General features: G+C 36.0%; 1 protein-coding gene across 12 annotated transcripts in view; it reads left to right on the top strand.

The window, feature by feature from the left end:
• LOC109068745 (plasma membrane calcium-transporting ATPase 3-like) overlaps positions 1-19,202 on the top strand; it is a 29,141-nt gene that overhangs the window by 3,644 nt on the left and 6,295 nt on the right. For 5 of the 12 annotated variants that reach the window (XM_042729469.1, XM_042729472.1, XM_042729470.1 and 2 more), the window contains exons 2-21: positions 1,725-2,282; positions 4,737-4,934; positions 5,458-5,715; positions 6,895-7,020; positions 11,431-11,559; positions 11,857-11,922; positions 12,121-12,159; positions 12,498-12,662; positions 13,354-13,568; positions 13,722-13,964; positions 14,107-14,348; positions 15,025-15,259; positions 15,446-15,625; positions 16,000-16,087; positions 16,355-16,461; positions 16,872-17,063; positions 17,516-17,729; positions 17,969-18,180; positions 18,680-18,787; positions 18,889-19,071. In XM_042729469.1, coding sequence (XP_042585403.1) covers positions 2,075-2,282; positions 4,737-4,934; positions 5,458-5,715; positions 6,895-7,020; positions 11,431-11,559; positions 11,857-11,922; positions 12,121-12,159; positions 12,498-12,662; positions 13,354-13,568; positions 13,722-13,964; positions 14,107-14,348; positions 15,025-15,259; positions 15,446-15,625; positions 16,000-16,087; positions 16,355-16,461; positions 16,872-17,063; positions 17,516-17,729; positions 17,969-18,180; positions 18,680-18,787; positions 18,889-19,071 — 3,408 coding nt within the window. In that variant the 5' untranslated portion in view covers positions 1,725-2,074. The remainder of the gene's footprint in view (positions 1-1,724; positions 2,283-4,736; positions 4,935-5,457; positions 5,716-6,894; positions 7,021-11,430; positions 11,560-11,856; positions 11,923-12,120; positions 12,160-12,497; positions 12,663-13,353; positions 13,569-13,721; positions 13,965-14,106; positions 14,349-15,024; positions 15,260-15,445; positions 15,626-15,999; positions 16,088-16,354; positions 16,462-16,871; positions 17,064-17,515; positions 17,730-17,968; positions 18,181-18,679; positions 18,788-18,888; positions 19,072-19,202) is intronic. The other 7 variants (XM_042729471.1, XM_042729474.1, XM_042729479.1 and 4 more) reach the window with 2 other exon arrangements.

The following is a 19,202-nucleotide window of genomic DNA, read 5'->3' as shown; positions in this document are numbered from 1 at the left end:
ACTACTTTTTAGGTGTTGGTGGTGGTAATGCATGGATAGAAATTTTATGCTGATTTATATGTGTGTGTATGTATGTGTATTTATAGATCTATAGATAAATTGTAATTTGTGTTGTTCCATACTTATATGCTTCAAAAAATGGATGTACTATATGTCAATAAACTTATATACAATATATATGGGCTGTTTTTTCTTTTTTGGATTAGCATTTCATATATAATATGCAGTGATGGTCAAAATTATTTGAACACAAGTATTTTCACCAGCTAAAATGGTTTTAAGTTTTTATAATGCAAAATATCATTTATTAAATCTGTAACAAGACACAGCCTTTGTAGCTGAAATAGAAGACTGTATTTATTTGAAACTAAATGATGTATTGGTTTCATTTTCAATAGTGTGTGTTCTATTATAGTTCTGTGGCTAAAACCACAATCAAATGTTCTTCTAGAAACCAGTAACAAGACACACCCTTAGAAGTTTAGATGGAATAATGTATGTTTTAAAAATAAGTGTGTTAATGGGTTCAAATTTAATTCAGTAGTATGCATCCTGATTTACATATTATAGTAAAAGATGGCTGTAAGTATTGTTCTTTGTACAAATAACAAGACACACCCATTTAAATTTACATATCAAACTGTATGCATTCTAAATGAATTTATTTAAACTTCTGAATGTCAAACTTGGTCAAAACAAGTGCAATATCTTCCTCTAGGGGGCGGTAAACTGCAAAATCTTTGTAATGCTTTGCAAGCTTTTTCTCAGTCGGTACATTTAAATAACTTTTGTTGTGCTACAGTTCTGTGAATAAAACCAACAGCTAAATGTTCTTTTATGAACAAATAATAAGACAGCCATTTGATTTGAGATTTATTATTTATACATTTCACAAGTGAAGCATTTAGATGGAATAATTGTGCTTTTTTTTCTCTTCGTTTTGCACTTTGCAGACAGTCCCTTTCCTGCACTTTTACAGTATAAGGTCTATTAGTTATAATTCCTTAAGGCAGATTAAAACCAATAAAACACAATTTGTGTTCTCTTCTACATTTGAAAACAATTACAACACAGTATCTTTCTTGTCATTGTGCTTAATCGTTAAAGAATTATTGAAGATTTCCGAGGCTGAATCTCTGACAAAATGTCAAACGTCGAACCAACTTTATATCGGTATTAATTTATAAAGGCAGAAGTTAGACGAAAAGCTGTAGTCAGCTTTAGATGTTTTTGTCATAAATGTCGGGGAAAGTCGTCACGTGTTTTTTATGCTGCAGTTTTAAATAATTCGTTCTCATTGTTCAACTTCCTGAAAGCCAAAATAATTTGATGTTTTTGTTTTGTTACCTTTTCGATTTCTGCTGTTTTGTAATTGTTTAATATTTAAATAGTTGGCGAAAATTGTGTCATATTTCAAACAAAATTCTTATAATTGGATGATATGATTTAGTATTAAAATTTTATTTCATTATTTCATGATGTTGGTGATTAGCCTATGATTAATTAAACTGTAAAAAGCTTTAAAGTATACTTATCAAATAGTGCGGCTTTTGTGTTTTTATTTATTTTTTATTTATGTGACATTTTAATGAAATAAAAAATCCTTAATGTATCTAATTTGTCTCAAGATTTTAGGGTTGCATTTTGATGTTTCAGAGCTGTGTGTTTTTGGTTTAAGAAAGTTCAGCAGTGCACTATTAACATTCTACTTTTTTGTTCCTCAGGTTTTGTACCAACGCTATTCCTGTGTCACTAGATCCCCTTTATTGTTTAATAATCAGTAACACTTGCTTCATTTGGTCTTCATAGAGATGGATTGGCACAATGGCTTCCACTTTATTTGCTGACTTTTTCTTTATGGGGGGATATTTCAGGGGAACCTCAGCTACCACACCGTAGAATAGAAAACCCCAAACAATCTCACAATTCATGTCTCAGTATGGAGAACATCTTAGAAATAGGTGAGGAGGAATATAAATAAGACAAAAGAGATCACACATTTTCCCACATACCCATCTTTTAGCTCATAGCATCTGCTAAAAAGCGTCCAGTCTTCCACAACCAACACACCATCATGGGGGATCTGGGCAATAGCACAGTAGACTTCCACCCTAAGAAGCCAGGGATGGACAAAGGAGATCATGAGGGAGATTTCGGGGTGACAGTAGAGGAGCTGAGCTCACTGATGGAGCTCAGGGGACCTGAGGCCCTGCAGAAGATCCAGGAGAACTACACAGACACTGAAACCCTCTGTCACAGACTCAAGACTTCACCTGCAGATGGTGAGTAGTACTAGTTTGGATGTTACCATGTCACATGCTAATTACATCACATGTGCATCCTGAAACAGACAGACATTTTTAGCTATTATACAAATGTTGTGGTCATTTACTTACTCTCAGGTCATTCAAAACCATATGATTTTATTTCTTCCGTGGAACACAAATGGGGAATTATACTGATTGCTGTGTACCATGCAGTTAGTCCCTATGGGGACTGAGGCTTTTATCAGAAAAGATGCGAAAGCACCATAAAAGTATCATAAAATTGCTCCATTAGACTTGTGAATTACATATTCATATATAGGTCTTCTGTAGCTCTACAATAGTTTTGTGTCAGGAACGGACCAAAATTTAAGTCATTATTCACTGATAAGACTTTTAATGTAGTGCACAAGTTGTATGGACCATTTTTATGATAAGTTCATGCTTCAGTCCCCATTCATTGTTATTGCATAAGAAATGGCAACCAGTTCAGTTCTTCAAAACTGGTCTTTTTGTGCATCGCAAAAGAAAGATTTTCCAAACAAAGGTTTGGAATGACATGAGGATGGGTAAATGATGACAGAATTCATTTTTGAGTGGAACAGTCCTGTAAATACAGATGCACCTATATTCACAAACACTCCTTTACAAAACAAGCCTGTCTTCACGGAAGAATACCAAATGCCAGGCGCCTTTATCTGCCTTTGAAAGCAGACATCCAGAAGAGCACCTGGTGTTGAATTTTATTCTACATTTGCATTGCCCATGTTATCAGATGAGAGCATCTCTCTGTAATGCTGTTTTTGGAGTAGTTTTTGTATTAAGAAATTCAAGTCCAGTTTTTCAGAACATCTCTGTGTGTGTCTTTATGCAACATCATAGTAGACTTTATTCATATTTAGAAAAAATTCTTGATTCCTCCAACACATTTTTACACAAGTTTTATGATATACAATATGTAGCTTTATAGGTAAAAAAAGGAGCATGCCAGTTCTGATAAATCATTTTCAGTAATAAAAATAATAAAGCCTAAATAAAATATAGATATTAGAGGAAACCCTTGTTAAAATTAGAAATGTTGCTTCAGTAACTGATATAAGTTTAAGCACTAAATTTACTAAAACTAAAATAAAAATGAATAGAATCTAATAATTTGAGATAAATCAGGAAGGATACTGTGTTGGTATAGCATTTTTCAGTTCATTCATTCAGTTCATATTTCATGCTTGGAATGATCCGAAACAGTTGACTAAAGAAAATCACGGTGTCCAGTTTGCTAGGATATAAACTTTCAAAGCAACATAAAAAAATCATCTTGCTAGAAATCTTTTATTGCAGCAGCTATTCTGGGTAGATGATCCTACTTTGCGCTCTGATAATCACATTGATTCACGTCTTGTTCTGACCACTTGCTTTCAGACCAAGTCATACGTCTGCATGCATCGCTATTTGGCAGCCACGTTGAGGTTACTTTAAGTTTATTGTAAAGCGCTTTCTCCTTCTTTTAATGCTGCTCTTTGAAAAACCACTCTTCAGAAAGCGTTACAGGGATACAAAAAGAGAAGCTTACGGGCATGGATGGAAAGATGAAAGGGTTGAAAAAAGGGCTGGATGTACTGCAAAAGTCTTTCAATTCTGGTAGTCCGTGGAAAGAGGATTGCATTGGTGTTTCTCCGTGGTCTTAATTTACTTGCGCATATTGTGCTGAACAGAGACTGAATGAATTAATAGGGGCAACTGGAATGAGTTAGGGAAATGATTTCCTACTACCCATTGGAGTAACTCAATTAGGTTTTACAGTGAGTGAAAGAGAATCTCTGATGGGAGATGAGAGGTTGCCAGGGGCAGCAGGTGATGATTGGCAGGGTGAGGATGCAGAGAGCGTGACAGTCTGTCTGGGTCTTGCTGCCAAAAATCACACCCTGTGGTGCATCCGAAACACACTGACTTAACCGTCTGTGCCCTGTGTTCTGTTGTTATGTCCTCTCCCCTCCCTTCCTGTCACCCTAAGAGGTCAGGGATTGGTGCTAACAGAATTGAGTGATGACTAATGAGCATCCAGGAAATTCTCAAAACAATCTGCATGGAGAAAAACCCATTAATAAATGAATTGGTGTTTTTAAGCACCATAACTCTGATTTACACCAATATACATGTTCTTAGGCTGATTATTTCTGCACTGTAAAACAAATCCTGTTAAAAAAGGGTGAAAATGTTTCATGCATTTTGAACTGACATTAATATTAAGTAGGGTTACAAAAAAAGTGGAAAATTTCCAGTAAATTCTGAAAACTTTCCAGGATTTTTTGGAATCTTCTGGGAATTTTTGGAAAGTTTCTGTAAATTTACCAGATATTTTCCACCCCTTTGCAACCCTAATATTAATATAGCAATTTACATTGCATAGAATTTCCATTGTTTCATTAGATTTGATTGGTGACAATGATTTTAAGTACCATCTTTCCCTCCAAGGATTATCGGACAATCCTGCGGACCTGGAGAAACGTCGGCAAGTGTTTGGAATGAACTTCATCCCTCCTAAGAAGCCCAAGACCTTCCTTCAGCTCGTGTGGGAGGCTCTACAGGACGTTACCCTTATAATCCTGGAAATAGCGGCCATTATTTCCCTCGGACTGTCCTTTTACCAGCCGCCGGGAGGGGACAGTGAAGGTGAATTGGGCTCTAAGTATTCAGTGAAAAAAAAAAAAAAAAAAGAGTAGAAATGTTAAAAAATGCAAACATAATCTGACCATAAAAGGGATTTCTGGCCTTTCATCAGAAGCTCAGGGAAGATGTTATATGCTTCATGTCGTAACCCCATTAAAATTTCAATATTTTAACAGTCTGGTGACCTTTATTCTGCTAATATTAATACTGCTACTTGTACATGCTTATATCAAGATGTTTTGTTTCAGAGTTTCATTCCTTGATCAATTAGCGTCACACACCTGTAGAGTTTCATTCCTAAAATGGTTTTGTGTTGTTAATTTGAAACCTTTTGAATGCATTTTTAAAGTAATCCTGAGTGTAAGTACCAGTATAGTCACATGGATAGCTAAGAAAGCAAAGAATAGAAGGAATAGAGTGAGAGATAATGGATAGATAAAAGAATATAAAGGATTACAAGTAGACACTCAAACTCGCTGTCCTCCCACACATTTTTACCTTTCCATCTCTTCCTCTTTCTCTCCAGCGTGTGGTAATGTAAGTTCAGGTGCGGAGGACGAGGGAGAGGCGGAGGCGGGCTGGATCGAGGGTGCAGCTATCCTGCTCTCGGTGCTCTGCGTGGTGCTAGTGACAGCGTTTAATGACTGGAGCAAAGAAAAGCAGTTCCGTGGCCTGCAGAGCCGTATTGAACAGGAGCAGCGCTTTGCTGTGGTGCGGAACGGCACGGTCATTCAAATCCCCGTGGCTGAGATTGTGGTGGGGGATATTGCCCAGATCAAATATGGTCAGTAGAGTTCAAAATTTGCTCCACAAATCGTCTTATATGAAAGCATCTTACATTATGAATGAATACATGGTTCATAAATTCGGGTGGTGTGAGCCCCACATGGGGTGATTCTTTATTAAAAACTTTAAAATCTTTAGGATTCTTGTCTTTATTAAAAGTGCACTGTTAAGTTCCTGTGATCCCTACAAAATAACTGTTTGCTTAAATTCTTTATGAACTCATAATTTATAAAATTAACTAAATGTTAACAATGCTAAGTATAATTTTATTCACTTCTAATTATAATTTTGTATAATTATAAACAAATTTTAAGTTTAAACATTTTTATATAAACAATATATATATAAAATAATATAAATGGATTATTAAAGTATACAGTATATGTACATTTATTTATCTATCTGTGTGTGTGTGTATATATATATATATATATATATATATATATAATTAATTAAAATAGTGAAAAAATTATTCATATAATCAATTTGTATTGTTAGTATTATATTGTTTTTATAACAAATAATTAAAATTACACTTAAAATTGTGCATGTATATAAATTATAATTTAAATTATTTTTACATAAAGTGTTAAAGTGTACAAAATCAATCAAAAAGTTTAATAAATTATTTATACATACATTTATAATTGGTTCACTGTATCAGTGCTATAGTATTCATATATTTATAGAGCAAATCCTTAACATTAAATTTGTGCATGTATATAAATTATAACTTTAATTATTTCTGTAAAATTAAAATATGTAAATTGCATTCAAAAATGTAAATAAATTATTTATACATAAATATATAATTGGTTTACTGTATTAGTATTATATTATTCATTTAGCAAATCCTTAAAATCAACTTAAATTTGTGAATGTATATAAATGATAACTTAAATTATTTCTGTATAATTGAATTGCATTCAAAAATTATTATACATAAATTTATAATGGGTTTATGTATTAGTATTGTATTATTAATATTGCAAATTCTTAAAATTTTAATTAAATTGTGCATGTGTATAAATTATAATAGTATATATTATTTAAAAAATATATATAAAGGATGTGACGATACCTTTGAATAATTAATGTTTTAATTTTGGTCATTAAAGGTAATAGTACTCAAGGGCTTGTAAGATTGATCTGTTGCTGTCACTCTGGGGTCTCCTAGGTGACCTCCTGCCTGCGGATGGTGTTCTCATCCAAGGGAACGACCTCAAGATCGATGAGAGCTCCCTCACTGGAGAGTCTGATCACGTACGCAAATCCATTGCCAAGGATCCCATGCTGCTGTCAGGTAGGGAGTGAAGGTTATATAAGCGAACATATGTTTGCATGTGTTTGCGTGGGTTTGTGTGGACTGGGTCGGCCATATGGCCATAGGTTGTGATAAATGTTTGTGTGTGTTTTTACATAAATATATTTCTGGATATTCAAAACCAGATATTCACCATCTGTTTAAGATTCAGATGATTCAGGATGCAAACAGATCCCTGGCACAGACTAGTGGTTAAAAGTCCAGGCTTGAACATTGCAAAGGGTGTTTTGTTTGCTTAAGCAGGATGCTTATTCCCAGGGGCACAATTCCCTTTACTTACAGTATATGGCAACATCACATGTGTAGTATACTGTAAGGCTTCACAGAATTACCAGTTTCAATTAACTTAGGCTGACATGATTGCAATCCATCTGAATTGAACCAATTTGCTGTTTGGGAGGATGGGGGTTTTGCAAAGTATTCTGTCAATACTTTAACACTCAGGTTGTGCAGTGCTTGGGCTAAATCCCCTTGACTGGTTTAATGAGAGAACGTCCCTGAGGTCTAATAAACAGGTTAATCAGCTTCCTCCTCATCTCTGCTTCCTGGAGAAAGGCTCAGATTTGTGTTTGGCCCTCCAGAGACCTGCTCTGCCTCTTTTTCCTAATGATCACAGTTCACCAGAGCAGCAGCTGTTTCTTCACTTGGCCACACATGCAGCGTTACCCCATGACCTCAACATAATCAAGTGTGAAAAATGGGAAATGGAATCTATGGAAACATAACATGCTTTTAGACATTTGATGTGAAAAATGCATGTATAACATGATTAGAGTGGGCTTGCGTAGCTAAATTGACAATAATGAAGAATAATGAATACTAATTTGTAGCAAAGAAAAAAATCTGAATATCGTTAACTCCCTTGAGTGTCCAATTCAGAATCACAATTTCTTGATTTGCCTACTGTATATTCTCAGTAACAAACTTAAATGGTTTAGTGGATGATTCAAACAAATGTTGTACTTTTACTGGAACATTGGCTGCTGGAAATTCAGCTTTGCCATAAATAACTTTTTAAAATAAGGAGCAAGAAGATCTGACCTTTTGTACAAAGGTCTCTTAATGATCAGTGTTATTTCTTTGATTAATGACCTAGAAAAATAGGTCATTAATCATTTTACATCGTAACTGTTCCTTGTTCAAAATCCTTAACTTCTATGGTTATTCTAGGTTTAAATAAATAAAAAAACAAACAGTTTATTATTTGACGTGATCTCATATGATATCTGATGGTAGGTTGAAGTATAGTGGTACTGGATCAGTTCCAGCCTGTGCAGTCAGTTCTTAAGGTCACTGAGGAGGTGGATGGCCTGAGGGAAAACTTGTTTTGAAGGCAGGAGGTTCTTAATTTAAAACTGCTTTGATATATCAGGATGAATTTGGAAAAATGTTGTGAAACTCTTGTGCAAACTAAGATGTTTTCTCAATAAGGATCTCTTGCTTCATGTTTCTCAACTTTAAGATGAATAGTTTGAGTGAAGATGTTTTGTTTTTATTGACAAGCCTTTTTGTTGTTCATCAGCGTGTGCAATTAATTATCAAGGGGTGCATATTATTTTCTCAGTCATTATGGGAGGGTAATCTCTTCTCAACATGTATGTTTGAAGGCTTCTGTTGTGAAGAAGGAAATGCATGCTGCACAAAATAATTGTCTTAATCAGTAGTTTTGTTCTGTTTATCTCTGTAAAAATATCTTCTCTCACTGGCAATAGACATTAACCTCACCGAATTCTAAAAAAAAAAAAAAATGGAGTAGGAAAAAAACACTTGATCCAACGAAACACATTATTTGTATTTTATGTAGTTAGTTTTTTTTAAGTGTGTTTTGGTATTTGTTTCTGGAAAACAAGACAAAATAATGGCAAACAAAGCAAGAATTAATGTGCAGTGGATCAGGGAAAAAAAAGAAGCAATCTGGTTCAGTTTAATTGTATTACATACTTAAAGGAAAGGCCATGGAGGACACTTCAGGTTTAATTCTGATCCTTGGTTTAGACAAGTGCAGGGGCTAATGTGAGCACAACAAATAACATCAATATATTAAAGGGGTCATATAATGCTGATGAAAAGAACATTATTTTGTGTATTTGGTGTAATAAATTGTGTTTATGCGGTTTAAGGTTCAAAAAACACATTATTTTCCATAAAATGTACATTATTGTTTCTCCTCTATCCCCCGCCTTTCTGAAACACGTCAATATTTACAAAGCTCATCGTTCTGAAAAAGCGAGGTGTGCTCTGATTGGCCAGCTATCCAGTGCATTGTGATTGGCCGAATGCCTCAAGCGTGTGACAGAAATGTTACACACCTTAACATACTGTGACACCGTCTCTCAGGCCAGCAGCATGAGACTCAGTCCCACTGCTCTGCTCGTGCACATCCCATCATTGATTCTCTTTTAGCAGTTCAGTCAATGTACTGTTAGGAGTAACTGAATAACTCAGGATATTGGTTTATTTCACGTCAGAGGGAGTGTAAGGCACATTTATAAACCGAATAACTTAAGTAATTTGTGGATTAGTGCGTAATGGATATGCAAACCGTTTCAATCGATTCAGTTCGATTTGGTGAACTGGTTTTACTGGTTCACTAAGAAGATCTGGTTAAAGAGAAAGATTCGTTTGCGATCCGGACGTCACTAGACGAGACAAAACCAATACAACCCATTATAAACAAGCTATTTGTTGCATCCAGTGGGGACATAATTACTGATTATAATGACTTATACTGTCTTTTTACACGTTTTGTATTGCACTGCGTAAACATAAAGCCATGTCTGCATTTGTGATCTGAGAAACAACAAACAAGAAGCGCTACTCTACACTGCTCAAAACTCGCGTTTGGATCATCATTGGCAAATTATTTAAATATAAAAAACGTAGTTACAGGCTGTGAGTCAGAAGCGCCAGAATGTCCTTGCAAAGTTTAAACTGCTCAACTTTATAGAAACAGCTGTTATGCCACAGACACATTGTAGGCTACTGGTTCAGGAAACAGTCCTCATCCTCCATAAAATGCTCAGCACTCATCTGAATATTTGGGTTGGACTGTTCTGGAACAGTGTTATAAATACAACTTAACCACTGATTTCTAGTCATGTCCTCTTTTGGAAGGCCGAAACGAAAACACACAGCGACTCCACAACATGGCAGTGGTGACAACAGTGAGAATAAAAGTTACGCCTTCTTTCTTTGCGTGAACATTTGGGTGGTGTTATGCAAATCTTCCCACATAGTGACGTAGAGATGTGGGGGCGTGTTAGAATGAGCCGTTTTAGGAGGGTGTGGTTGACTCTTAACTTTTATAAAGAATATCTCTTTGGATTTGAGACTTTAGTCACATCATATGACCCCTTTAAACGAGGCTATCCATGACTCATACAATTGATTGGGTATTGATGTAATAACAGTGTAGGCTTATATTTCCCCTTAACCTCGCTGTAAAGGTGGCATCGGATGCCCATTTTCCACAAGTTGATAGGATTCTTTAGGGTCTTAATGAAAAGTCTAACATAGTTTGGTTAAAATTTCTCAATGTAAGTGTAAAAAACACCTTTTTTACCTTGTCAAAAACAGCTCTTTTCAGAGCAAGCCATTCTGTAGCATTTTTCTTTAAATGTTAATGAGCTCTGCTGACCCCGCCCCTCTCTTCCGAGTTGCTTTCTGAGGGACTGTTTACTGTAGCCGCATTCATCATGCTAACTTGCATGCTAACGAAACTTGCTAATTAGGACATTGTTAGGAAAGACGATTTGCAAAAGTTTGTTAAAAAACCTTATATTCACCTCTTCTGTTGGTGAAGCTGGATCAGAAATGATTCACGCGAACATAAACACATTTAGGTAGATCGGGGGTGCATTCCCTTCAAAAACAAACGTAATCCACGGCGTCTTCAGTGGCTCAGATGTCAGGAGTAAATGACGAATGAAAATGGAAATTAAATATTGCATGTAGCACCCGATGACCCCTTTAAGATTGCAAAATCCTGTAGATTAAGTAAGCATTCTACATCTGAGCTGTTTTTAATATGAATTTAAAAGATTTTTATGACACTTTGAATTCCTTGAAATCATTATTTGTATAAACAGTTACATGTTATTAATTGTTTTAGACTAAACTTGCTCTAACTGGAGACACCTGAATGTCTAGTCATTTATAAAGGTTTTTATGTTCAAAATATACATTACAATGAATATTGAGGCCCTTTAGTCAATAGCTAACCATCTTGAGTCACAAGATGGCGCCAATAAGCTATTTTAATTTGAATTAGTATGAAAAAATTGAACAACTGTAGTGTGGAGTCTTTCAATTAGGGAAGGGAAGAGTTGTGAAGAAATTGTTGAAAATATTTACTGCAAAAAAAATCTTCTCTGTGTTTCACAAATTCAGGCACTCATGTAATGGAGGGCTCTGGGAAAATGGTGGTGACCGCTGTTGGTGTCAACTCTCAAACGGGAATCATCTTCACCCTCCTGGGGGCCGGAGAGATGGAGGAAGAGAAGAAAGACTGCAAGAAAGGTTAGCGTCTGTCAGTTCTTTAAAAGTATTTTATAAATGCTTAAAAGTTGGGCATGATTAAACATGCACATCATAAAAAAAATCCATTTAGCTTGAATACCCACATGGAATTATCCAGACACAAAATGTCTAATGGTCTGGGTCAATTCTACTTCAATGCATTGAAATTCTCAGAAATTTTGCTCACTCATTTGAGTTGCTTTTTCATTGCTTTTGTTCAGCATTTAGGTTTTGTTTTATGTCTTTACATACCACCTTCGTTTTTGTCCTATCCTCTGTTTCCAACAATTCTATCAGAGGTCAATAGTAATTCATCCACGCAGTTCCCCAGTGTTGAAGCCAAAGAACACAACATCATAAATGGTAGGTGACATTCACAATAGAGAGATGACTCATAAACAAACATCCTGGTTTTAACTCTCCATATCTGTCAAATATTATCCCTCCATGTTTTATGTTTTCTTTCTCATGCACTTTACTGTTCTCTCATGTAAGCTACATTGACCTCAAGCAGCAGAAACGATATTTGTTTCGTTTAAATGTCTGCATTAACCTTCACAGGGAAACAAGACGGGACCCTGGAGAACAATCAAAATAAAGGTGACTTTCAGGACTGAATTAGAATTGAGTTACGAGTTCAGAATGATTTATGGCGAGATAAAATCACTATTATGATCAACTATTTTCAGAATGAAAAACTGCATACTGCACAGTATATACTGAATGCTGCCTTTATTATGAATTTTAGATATTAATGTTTAATATATTTTTAAAATGTCTTATGTCAGTCAGTTCAGACAATGATATTGTGCATACTGTGTGCAGTATATATACTGCAAACTACAAAAAAGTGTTCTTTGCTATTCTGTGTAGTTTGCTATTTCTAACAATTACCTTAAATTCTGCTTGCCTGATCACTTTGTCTCCACCCACTATAGCTAAGAAACAGGATGAGGCTGTTGCCATGGAGATGCAGCCTTTAAAGAGTGCAGAAGGTGGGGAAGTGGAGGAGAAAGAGAAGAAAAAAGCCAGTGTGCCTAAGAAGGAGAAATCAGTTCTTCAGGGCAAACTCACCAAGCTCGCAGTGCAAATCGGGAAAGCAGGTGGGGAGGTCTAAAGTTAGGTCACGTTCTTCTGATCATATTGGCTTGCTAAGGCAAGCATTATTTTGGCTCATACTTTGGGATAGAAATAAAATAAACAAATAAACAACTGTTCAAAATTCAAAATTCAGTAATAATAAAGATTTTTTTTTATTATTATTATTTTGAAAGAAATGATTCTTATTATTTTGTAAAAAGAACAGTTGGTCTCTTTCTCAGTTCAGTTTTTTTTTGTACCACCCAAGGTAAATGAATATTATCAAGTGGGTATTTTAAGGTTATTGCTCGATAAAAAATTGGGTTATTTAGATCGATTTACAGCATTTATGGGACTCATACATAAACTCTGATGTTATACATTACCATGAAGACTGGAGTAATGACTGCTGAAAATACAACTTTGCCATCAAAGGAGTAAATTATATTTAAATAAAAAAATAGAGAGTTATTTTAAATGGTTATCTCTCTATAATACTGTTTTTATATTTTTTTGATCCAATAATTAGATTCTTGTTGAGCATTGAACTTCTTTCAAAAACTAAATTAGTAAATCAACCCCAAACACTTGGTAGTGTATATTTCAGTCAGTAATTCACCCAGTTAATTATACATGATATCTCAAATTGTGTGGCTCTTTGAGGAGAGGTGTGCTATTATATTTCTAAGCAATTACATGTATGATTTATTTCAGGTCTGGTGATGTCCGCCATCACTGTGATTATCCTGATGCTGTACTTCGTGATCGAAACGTTCGTGATTCAGGGAATGACCTGGCTGACAGAATGCACGCCTATTTATGTGCAGTACTTTGTCAAATTCTTCATCATCGGAGTTACAGTTCTGGTGGTAGCTGTGCCAGAGGGTTTGCCCCTGGCTGTCACCATATCATTGGCCTACTCTGTAAAGGTGAGTCAAAAATTTATAATTGGTATTTTATGTTGAAGAATGCACCTGTTCTTGTAACGTTGAGTCCATCATAGAAGTGTCATTTACACACACACTCATTTTTGCAAGTGCCACTAACATTTTAACACTCTTCCTATTAATGCCTTTCTACAGAAAATGATGAAGGACAATAACCTGGTGCGTCATTTGGATGCATGTGAGACTATGGGCAATGCCACGGCAATTTGCTCAGATAAAACAGGGACCCTCACCACTAACCGGATGACAGTAGTGCAGATTTATATAGGGGACCAGCTCTTCCGCGAGATCCCAAGACCAGACCAGATTAACCCAAAGATAGTGGAGCTCATCACCAGTGCTATTGCCGTGAACTGCGCCTACACCTCCAAAATAATGGTGAGAGTACTTTAGTAAAAGACACTTTAGCACTAAGCTTTTGCAATAAACCATGCATCACAATAATATCACTGCAGATTATGACTGTCATTTCATGCTTTCATTTACTCTTTCTTCCACTCTTTTCACCTCTTCCTCCCAGGCTGCAGATAAGGAAGGTGGGCTGCCCAAACAAGTGGGTAATAAGACAGAATGTGCTCTGCTGGGACTCGTGCTGGACCTGAAGCAAGAATACCAAGCTGTGAGGGAGCAGATCCCAGAAGAGAAGCTCTATAAAGTCTACACCTTTAATTCTGTGAGAAAATCCATGAGCACCGTCATTCAAATGCCTGATGGAAGCTTCCGCTTGTACAGCAAAGGAGCCTCTGAGATCCTGCTCAAAAAGTAACTAACATTGCTTTTTCAAATTAAGGCTTTTCTACTTTGTGCCTCTCAAAGAATCCTGGAGAGAGACACTGTATTGCAGTTTCCCCACTTCTGTTTTCAACATTGATAATGTTTTAAATGTTTCTTGAGTAGCAAACCAGCATATTAAAATAGCTTCTGAAGGATCATGTGACACTGAAGACTGGAGTAATGTCTATTGAATCTTGAAAATTAATCTTTGCCATCATAGGAATAAATTGTTTTAAAATATATTAAAATACTAAAAAGTTTAGATTATTTAAAAAGTTTAAAGTGTAAAAATATTTCACAGCATTTTTTGGTAAATGCAGCCTTGGTGAACAAGAATCTTTTCAAATGCTAGTCTATTTTAGTTATACTATTTATTATAATACTTAGTTGTGATTTTGATGATCAACATTTTGTGAAGGTAAAGCATCTTATTTCAGTGGCCATTTGTTAAAAATGTTCAAACTAAAGACTACTACTTTCTTTAAGGCCTAATTTGTACCTAATTTGTGAAAAGTCTTTTTGTTGCCACAAATTTTGAAATTAATTTGTTAAACAAAGTTTTCTTTTTCTAAAAATTAGTACCATGCAAATTTTGAAAAGTGTAGTCTTTGTCAAAAATACACTGTAAAGATAAATGAATTCAACAGTTCTGCCTTCATCTTAGGTGCTCGTTCGTCTTGGGCCGTGATGGTGAGGCTCGTGCTTTTAGGCCACGGGACAAAGATGAAATGGTGAAGAAAGTGATTGAACCGATGGCATGTAATGGCCTTCGTACGATTTGCATTGCTTACCGAGAGCTCCCAGCTGACCCCATGCCAGACTGGGACAACGAGACAGACATTGTCTCCAACCTTATCTGCATCACAGTGGTCGGCATTGAAGACCCTGTTCGCGCTGAGGTATACTGACCAGTTTACTGTCTTGGATGTCTGTGTACTCTTAGTTTCTATTTACCCAAGAAACTGTACATACCCTGAACATAACTTCTGAAAATGATTAATCATAAGAAGTCTTAAAATGCTGTATATGATGCATAATTATGATATTGATATCTGTTCTGATTTGCTGATTATTATTCTAATCAGGTCCCAGAAGCCATCAGGAAGTGCCAACGAGCAGGCATCACTGTGCGTATGGTGACGGGTGACAACATAAACACTGCACGTGCCATTGCTGCCAAATGTGGCATCATCCATCCTGGCGACGACTTCCTGTGTATGGAAGGGAAGGAATTCAACAGGCGAATCAGAAATGAGAAAGGAGAGGTATGCTTCCAAGTTTTGTAGGACTTATGCAGGAACTATTTCTATATAAATCGGCATATAAGAATAATTTCTGAAGGATCATGTGACACAGAAGACTGGAGTAAAGACTGTTGAAAATTCAGCTTTGCCATCACAGGAATAAACAGCATTTTATAATCTTTAAAATAATATTTTAATTATAATCTTTCAGTATTATTATTATTATATTAATATAATATTAATATAATATAATATTACTGTTTTTACTGTATTGTGATAAAGTAAATTCATCCTGGGTGAGCATAAGAGTCTTTTTTTAAAAACAATAAAAAAAATTCTACAGACTGCAAACTTTATAATGGTCGTCGTATGGTGGTGTTTTTTTTTTGTTGCAGATTGAGCAAGAGCTCATTGACAAAGTTTGGCCCAAGCTCAGAGTTCTTGCTCGTTCCTCCCCTACGGACAAACACACACTAGTCAAAGGTGAGTCTCTTCATCAGTTGAGTTCATACCTTGTTCCTATGGGGATGATTACCTCTCCATTATGTCTTTAACTCATATAATCACATACAGTACAATACAGTACAGTAAAGTGATATGATGACATTTATGCTGACTTGAGGAGAGATAACAAGCTCTTCCTGATGTCGATAATGGTTTTCTAACCATTTTTTCCAACTTTACATTAAAGATATTTTGGTCTTCAATCGATTATTAGGATTTTTTCTTTTGTGTGTGTCTTGTATTCAGGTATCATAGATAGCACCATTTTAGAACAAAGGCAGGTGGTTGCAGTCACTGGTGACGGCACAAATGATGGACCTGCTCTTAAGAAAGCTGATGTGGGGTTTGCAATGGTGAGAAGATCCAGCCACTAAATATGTGAAACATTGCCATCTATTTTTGAGGTTCTGTTACACATAGTGTAAAGATAAACCCAGCTGAAGCTAAATATGAGATATTCATTGCACATGAATGTTGCTTTTACACTAGAAGTTTTGGTTTGGCTCAGGTTTGGTTGACAGTAAAGTTTGTTTCTTTGATTAGAATAAAACCTTCATCCTTCAAACCACACGTCACGTTAAATGGAAAAGTTAATATGAGATGCAGTGCATATCAACTGGTATACACAGATTGGGAATGCAAAAAGAGTAAAAACAAAATTGTGACTCTTATTTTTTAAATGTAATGTTAAATTGAAACATACCAGATTTAAAGATGTCTAAATGCTCCAAAAAATACTAATCGATTTCTCCGGTTTGCATAGGGCATTGCTGGTACAGATGTGGCCAAGGAGGCCTCTGACATCATCCTGACGGACGATAACTTCTCTAGCATTGTAAAGGCTGTGATGTGGGGACGGAATGTGTATGACAGCATCTCCAAGTTCTTACAGTTTCAGCTCACAGTGAATGTGGTGGCTGTCATAGTAGCCTTCACTGGTGCCTGCATCACGCAGGTACATGCATACATACACACACACACACACACACACACACACACACACACACACACACACACACAGTATATATATGCACTAAAATATTAAGCAGCACAACCATTTTCAAGGGCACCAAATCAGTATTTTAGAATGATTTCTGAAAGATCTGAAGGATAACACTAAAGAGTAATGCTGCTGATAATTCAGTTTTAACATCACAGGAATCAATTAAAATTGTAAAATATGCTGAAATAAAAAACACCCGTTTTAAAATGGTTATAATGCTTTATTACTGTTTTTACTGTTAGTGATCACAGAAATTCCACCTTGGTGGGCTTAAGAGACCTCTTTCAAAAACATTTCTTACTGACCTGAAACATTTGAATGGTAGTGTATATATGCACTAATATAACCTGACATTTAAACTGTGTTTTATTTTTTATTTTTTTGGTCTGTTTTTGTGTATGTAGGATTCACCCCTTAAGGCTGTGCAGATGCTGTGGGTCAATCTGATCATGGACACATTTGCTTCTCTGGCTCTTGCCACAGAGCCACCCACTGAAGCGTTGCTCCTGAGGAAGCCCTACGGCCGAAACAACCCCCTCATATCCAGAACCATGATGAAGAACATCCTTGGCCATGCAGTTTTCCAGCTCATCATCATCTTCACCCTGCTCTTTGTAGGTACGGTACTTTGTGCACTGTTTCTGTCAAAGGATTTGATAGATACATAAGCTCTGTTGACTTCTGAAATCTACAAGGCTGCACAATTAAAGGGATACTCCACCCCAAAATGAAAGTTTTCAAATTAATCACTTACCCCCATGTCAAATTAGTAATAGTCAACATTATATATTGTTTTAATTTTTTGGTTTCAGTTGATATTGTATTTTCATGTCATCTTTTCCTGACCTTTTGTTCAGGTGAGAAGATCTTTGACATAGACAGTGGACGTAACGCTCCACTTCACTCTCCTCCCTCCGAGCACTACACCATCATCTTTAACACCTTTGTCCTCATGCAACTCTTCAATGAGATCAATGCCCGTAAGATCCACGGAGAGAGGAACGTGTTTGATGGAATCTTTTCAAACCCCATCTTCTGTTCAATTGTGCTGGGGACCTTCGCAATACAGGTGAACCCATACAGATCTTCGTTTGAATTTCATTGATTTCCGTTTCTACTTATAAACTAAATGCCATATATATATACACAACTGTAAAAAAAAAAGGTTTGTTTTTTGTAAATGTTTATGAAAGAAGTCTCTCGTGCTTACTCTTTCTTTGAATTTATTTGATCAAAAATACAGTAAAAATAGTAATATTGTAGTACAATATAGTAGCATGTGTTTTAATATAGTTTTAAAATGTAATTTATTTCAGCGATGGCAAAGATTGATTTTCTGCATCATCACTCCAGTCTTTAGTGTCACATGATCCTTCAGAAATCTTTCTAATATGCTAATATTATTAAGCAAGGACACAAATAATGCTTAAAAACTTCAAAACACATGGAAACAACATTTCAAATATACACTTTCCATCATATATATTTGTACAATTTAATGCATTTGTGCCTTACACACAGATAAAAGTAAACCACCCCACTCCTATATCTCTGTTTATGATTTGTAGATTGTGATAGTGCAGTTTGGTGGGAAACCTTTCAGCTGTTCCCCCTTAAATGTGGAGCAGTGGCTTTGGTGCCTGTTTGTGGGAATGGGAGAGCTGATCTGGGGACAGGTAAGTGCTCCACTGCTTTTCCACTCTGGATGGTCTCACTGAAAATCACTTTCAAAAACTATCAGCTTTAGTTGTACTTCATTTTATTGGTTTCTCTCTAGGTGATAGCATCAGTGCCAACACATCAGCTGAAGTGTCTAAAAGAAGCGGGCCATGGGCCGGATCCAGACGAGATCATGGATGAGGATCTAGCTGAGGATGAGGATGAGATTGACCATGCCGAGAGAGAGCTGAGACGAGGACAGATCCTGTGGTTCAGAGGACTCAACCGAATTCAGACTCAGGTGACGTTCAGGCTTTGTCTAGTCCTGTCTGGTTTAACGTTGCTTTTGCGTTGTTTCGACAGGGACAGCTGTTTGCACATAGACACATACTGCCTTAAAATAAACCAAATGCCTTCTGTGCCACATGCTGT

The sequence above is a fragment of the Cyprinus carpio genome, chromosome B8, assembly GCF_018340385.1.
Source record: "Cyprinus carpio isolate SPL01 chromosome B8, ASM1834038v1, whole genome shotgun sequence".
Lineage (NCBI taxonomy): Eukaryota > Metazoa > Chordata > Actinopteri > Cypriniformes > Cyprinidae > Cyprinus > Cyprinus carpio.
The sequence above is the reverse complement of the archived record's forward strand: the minus strand, read 5'-3'. Positions and strand labels throughout refer to the sequence as shown.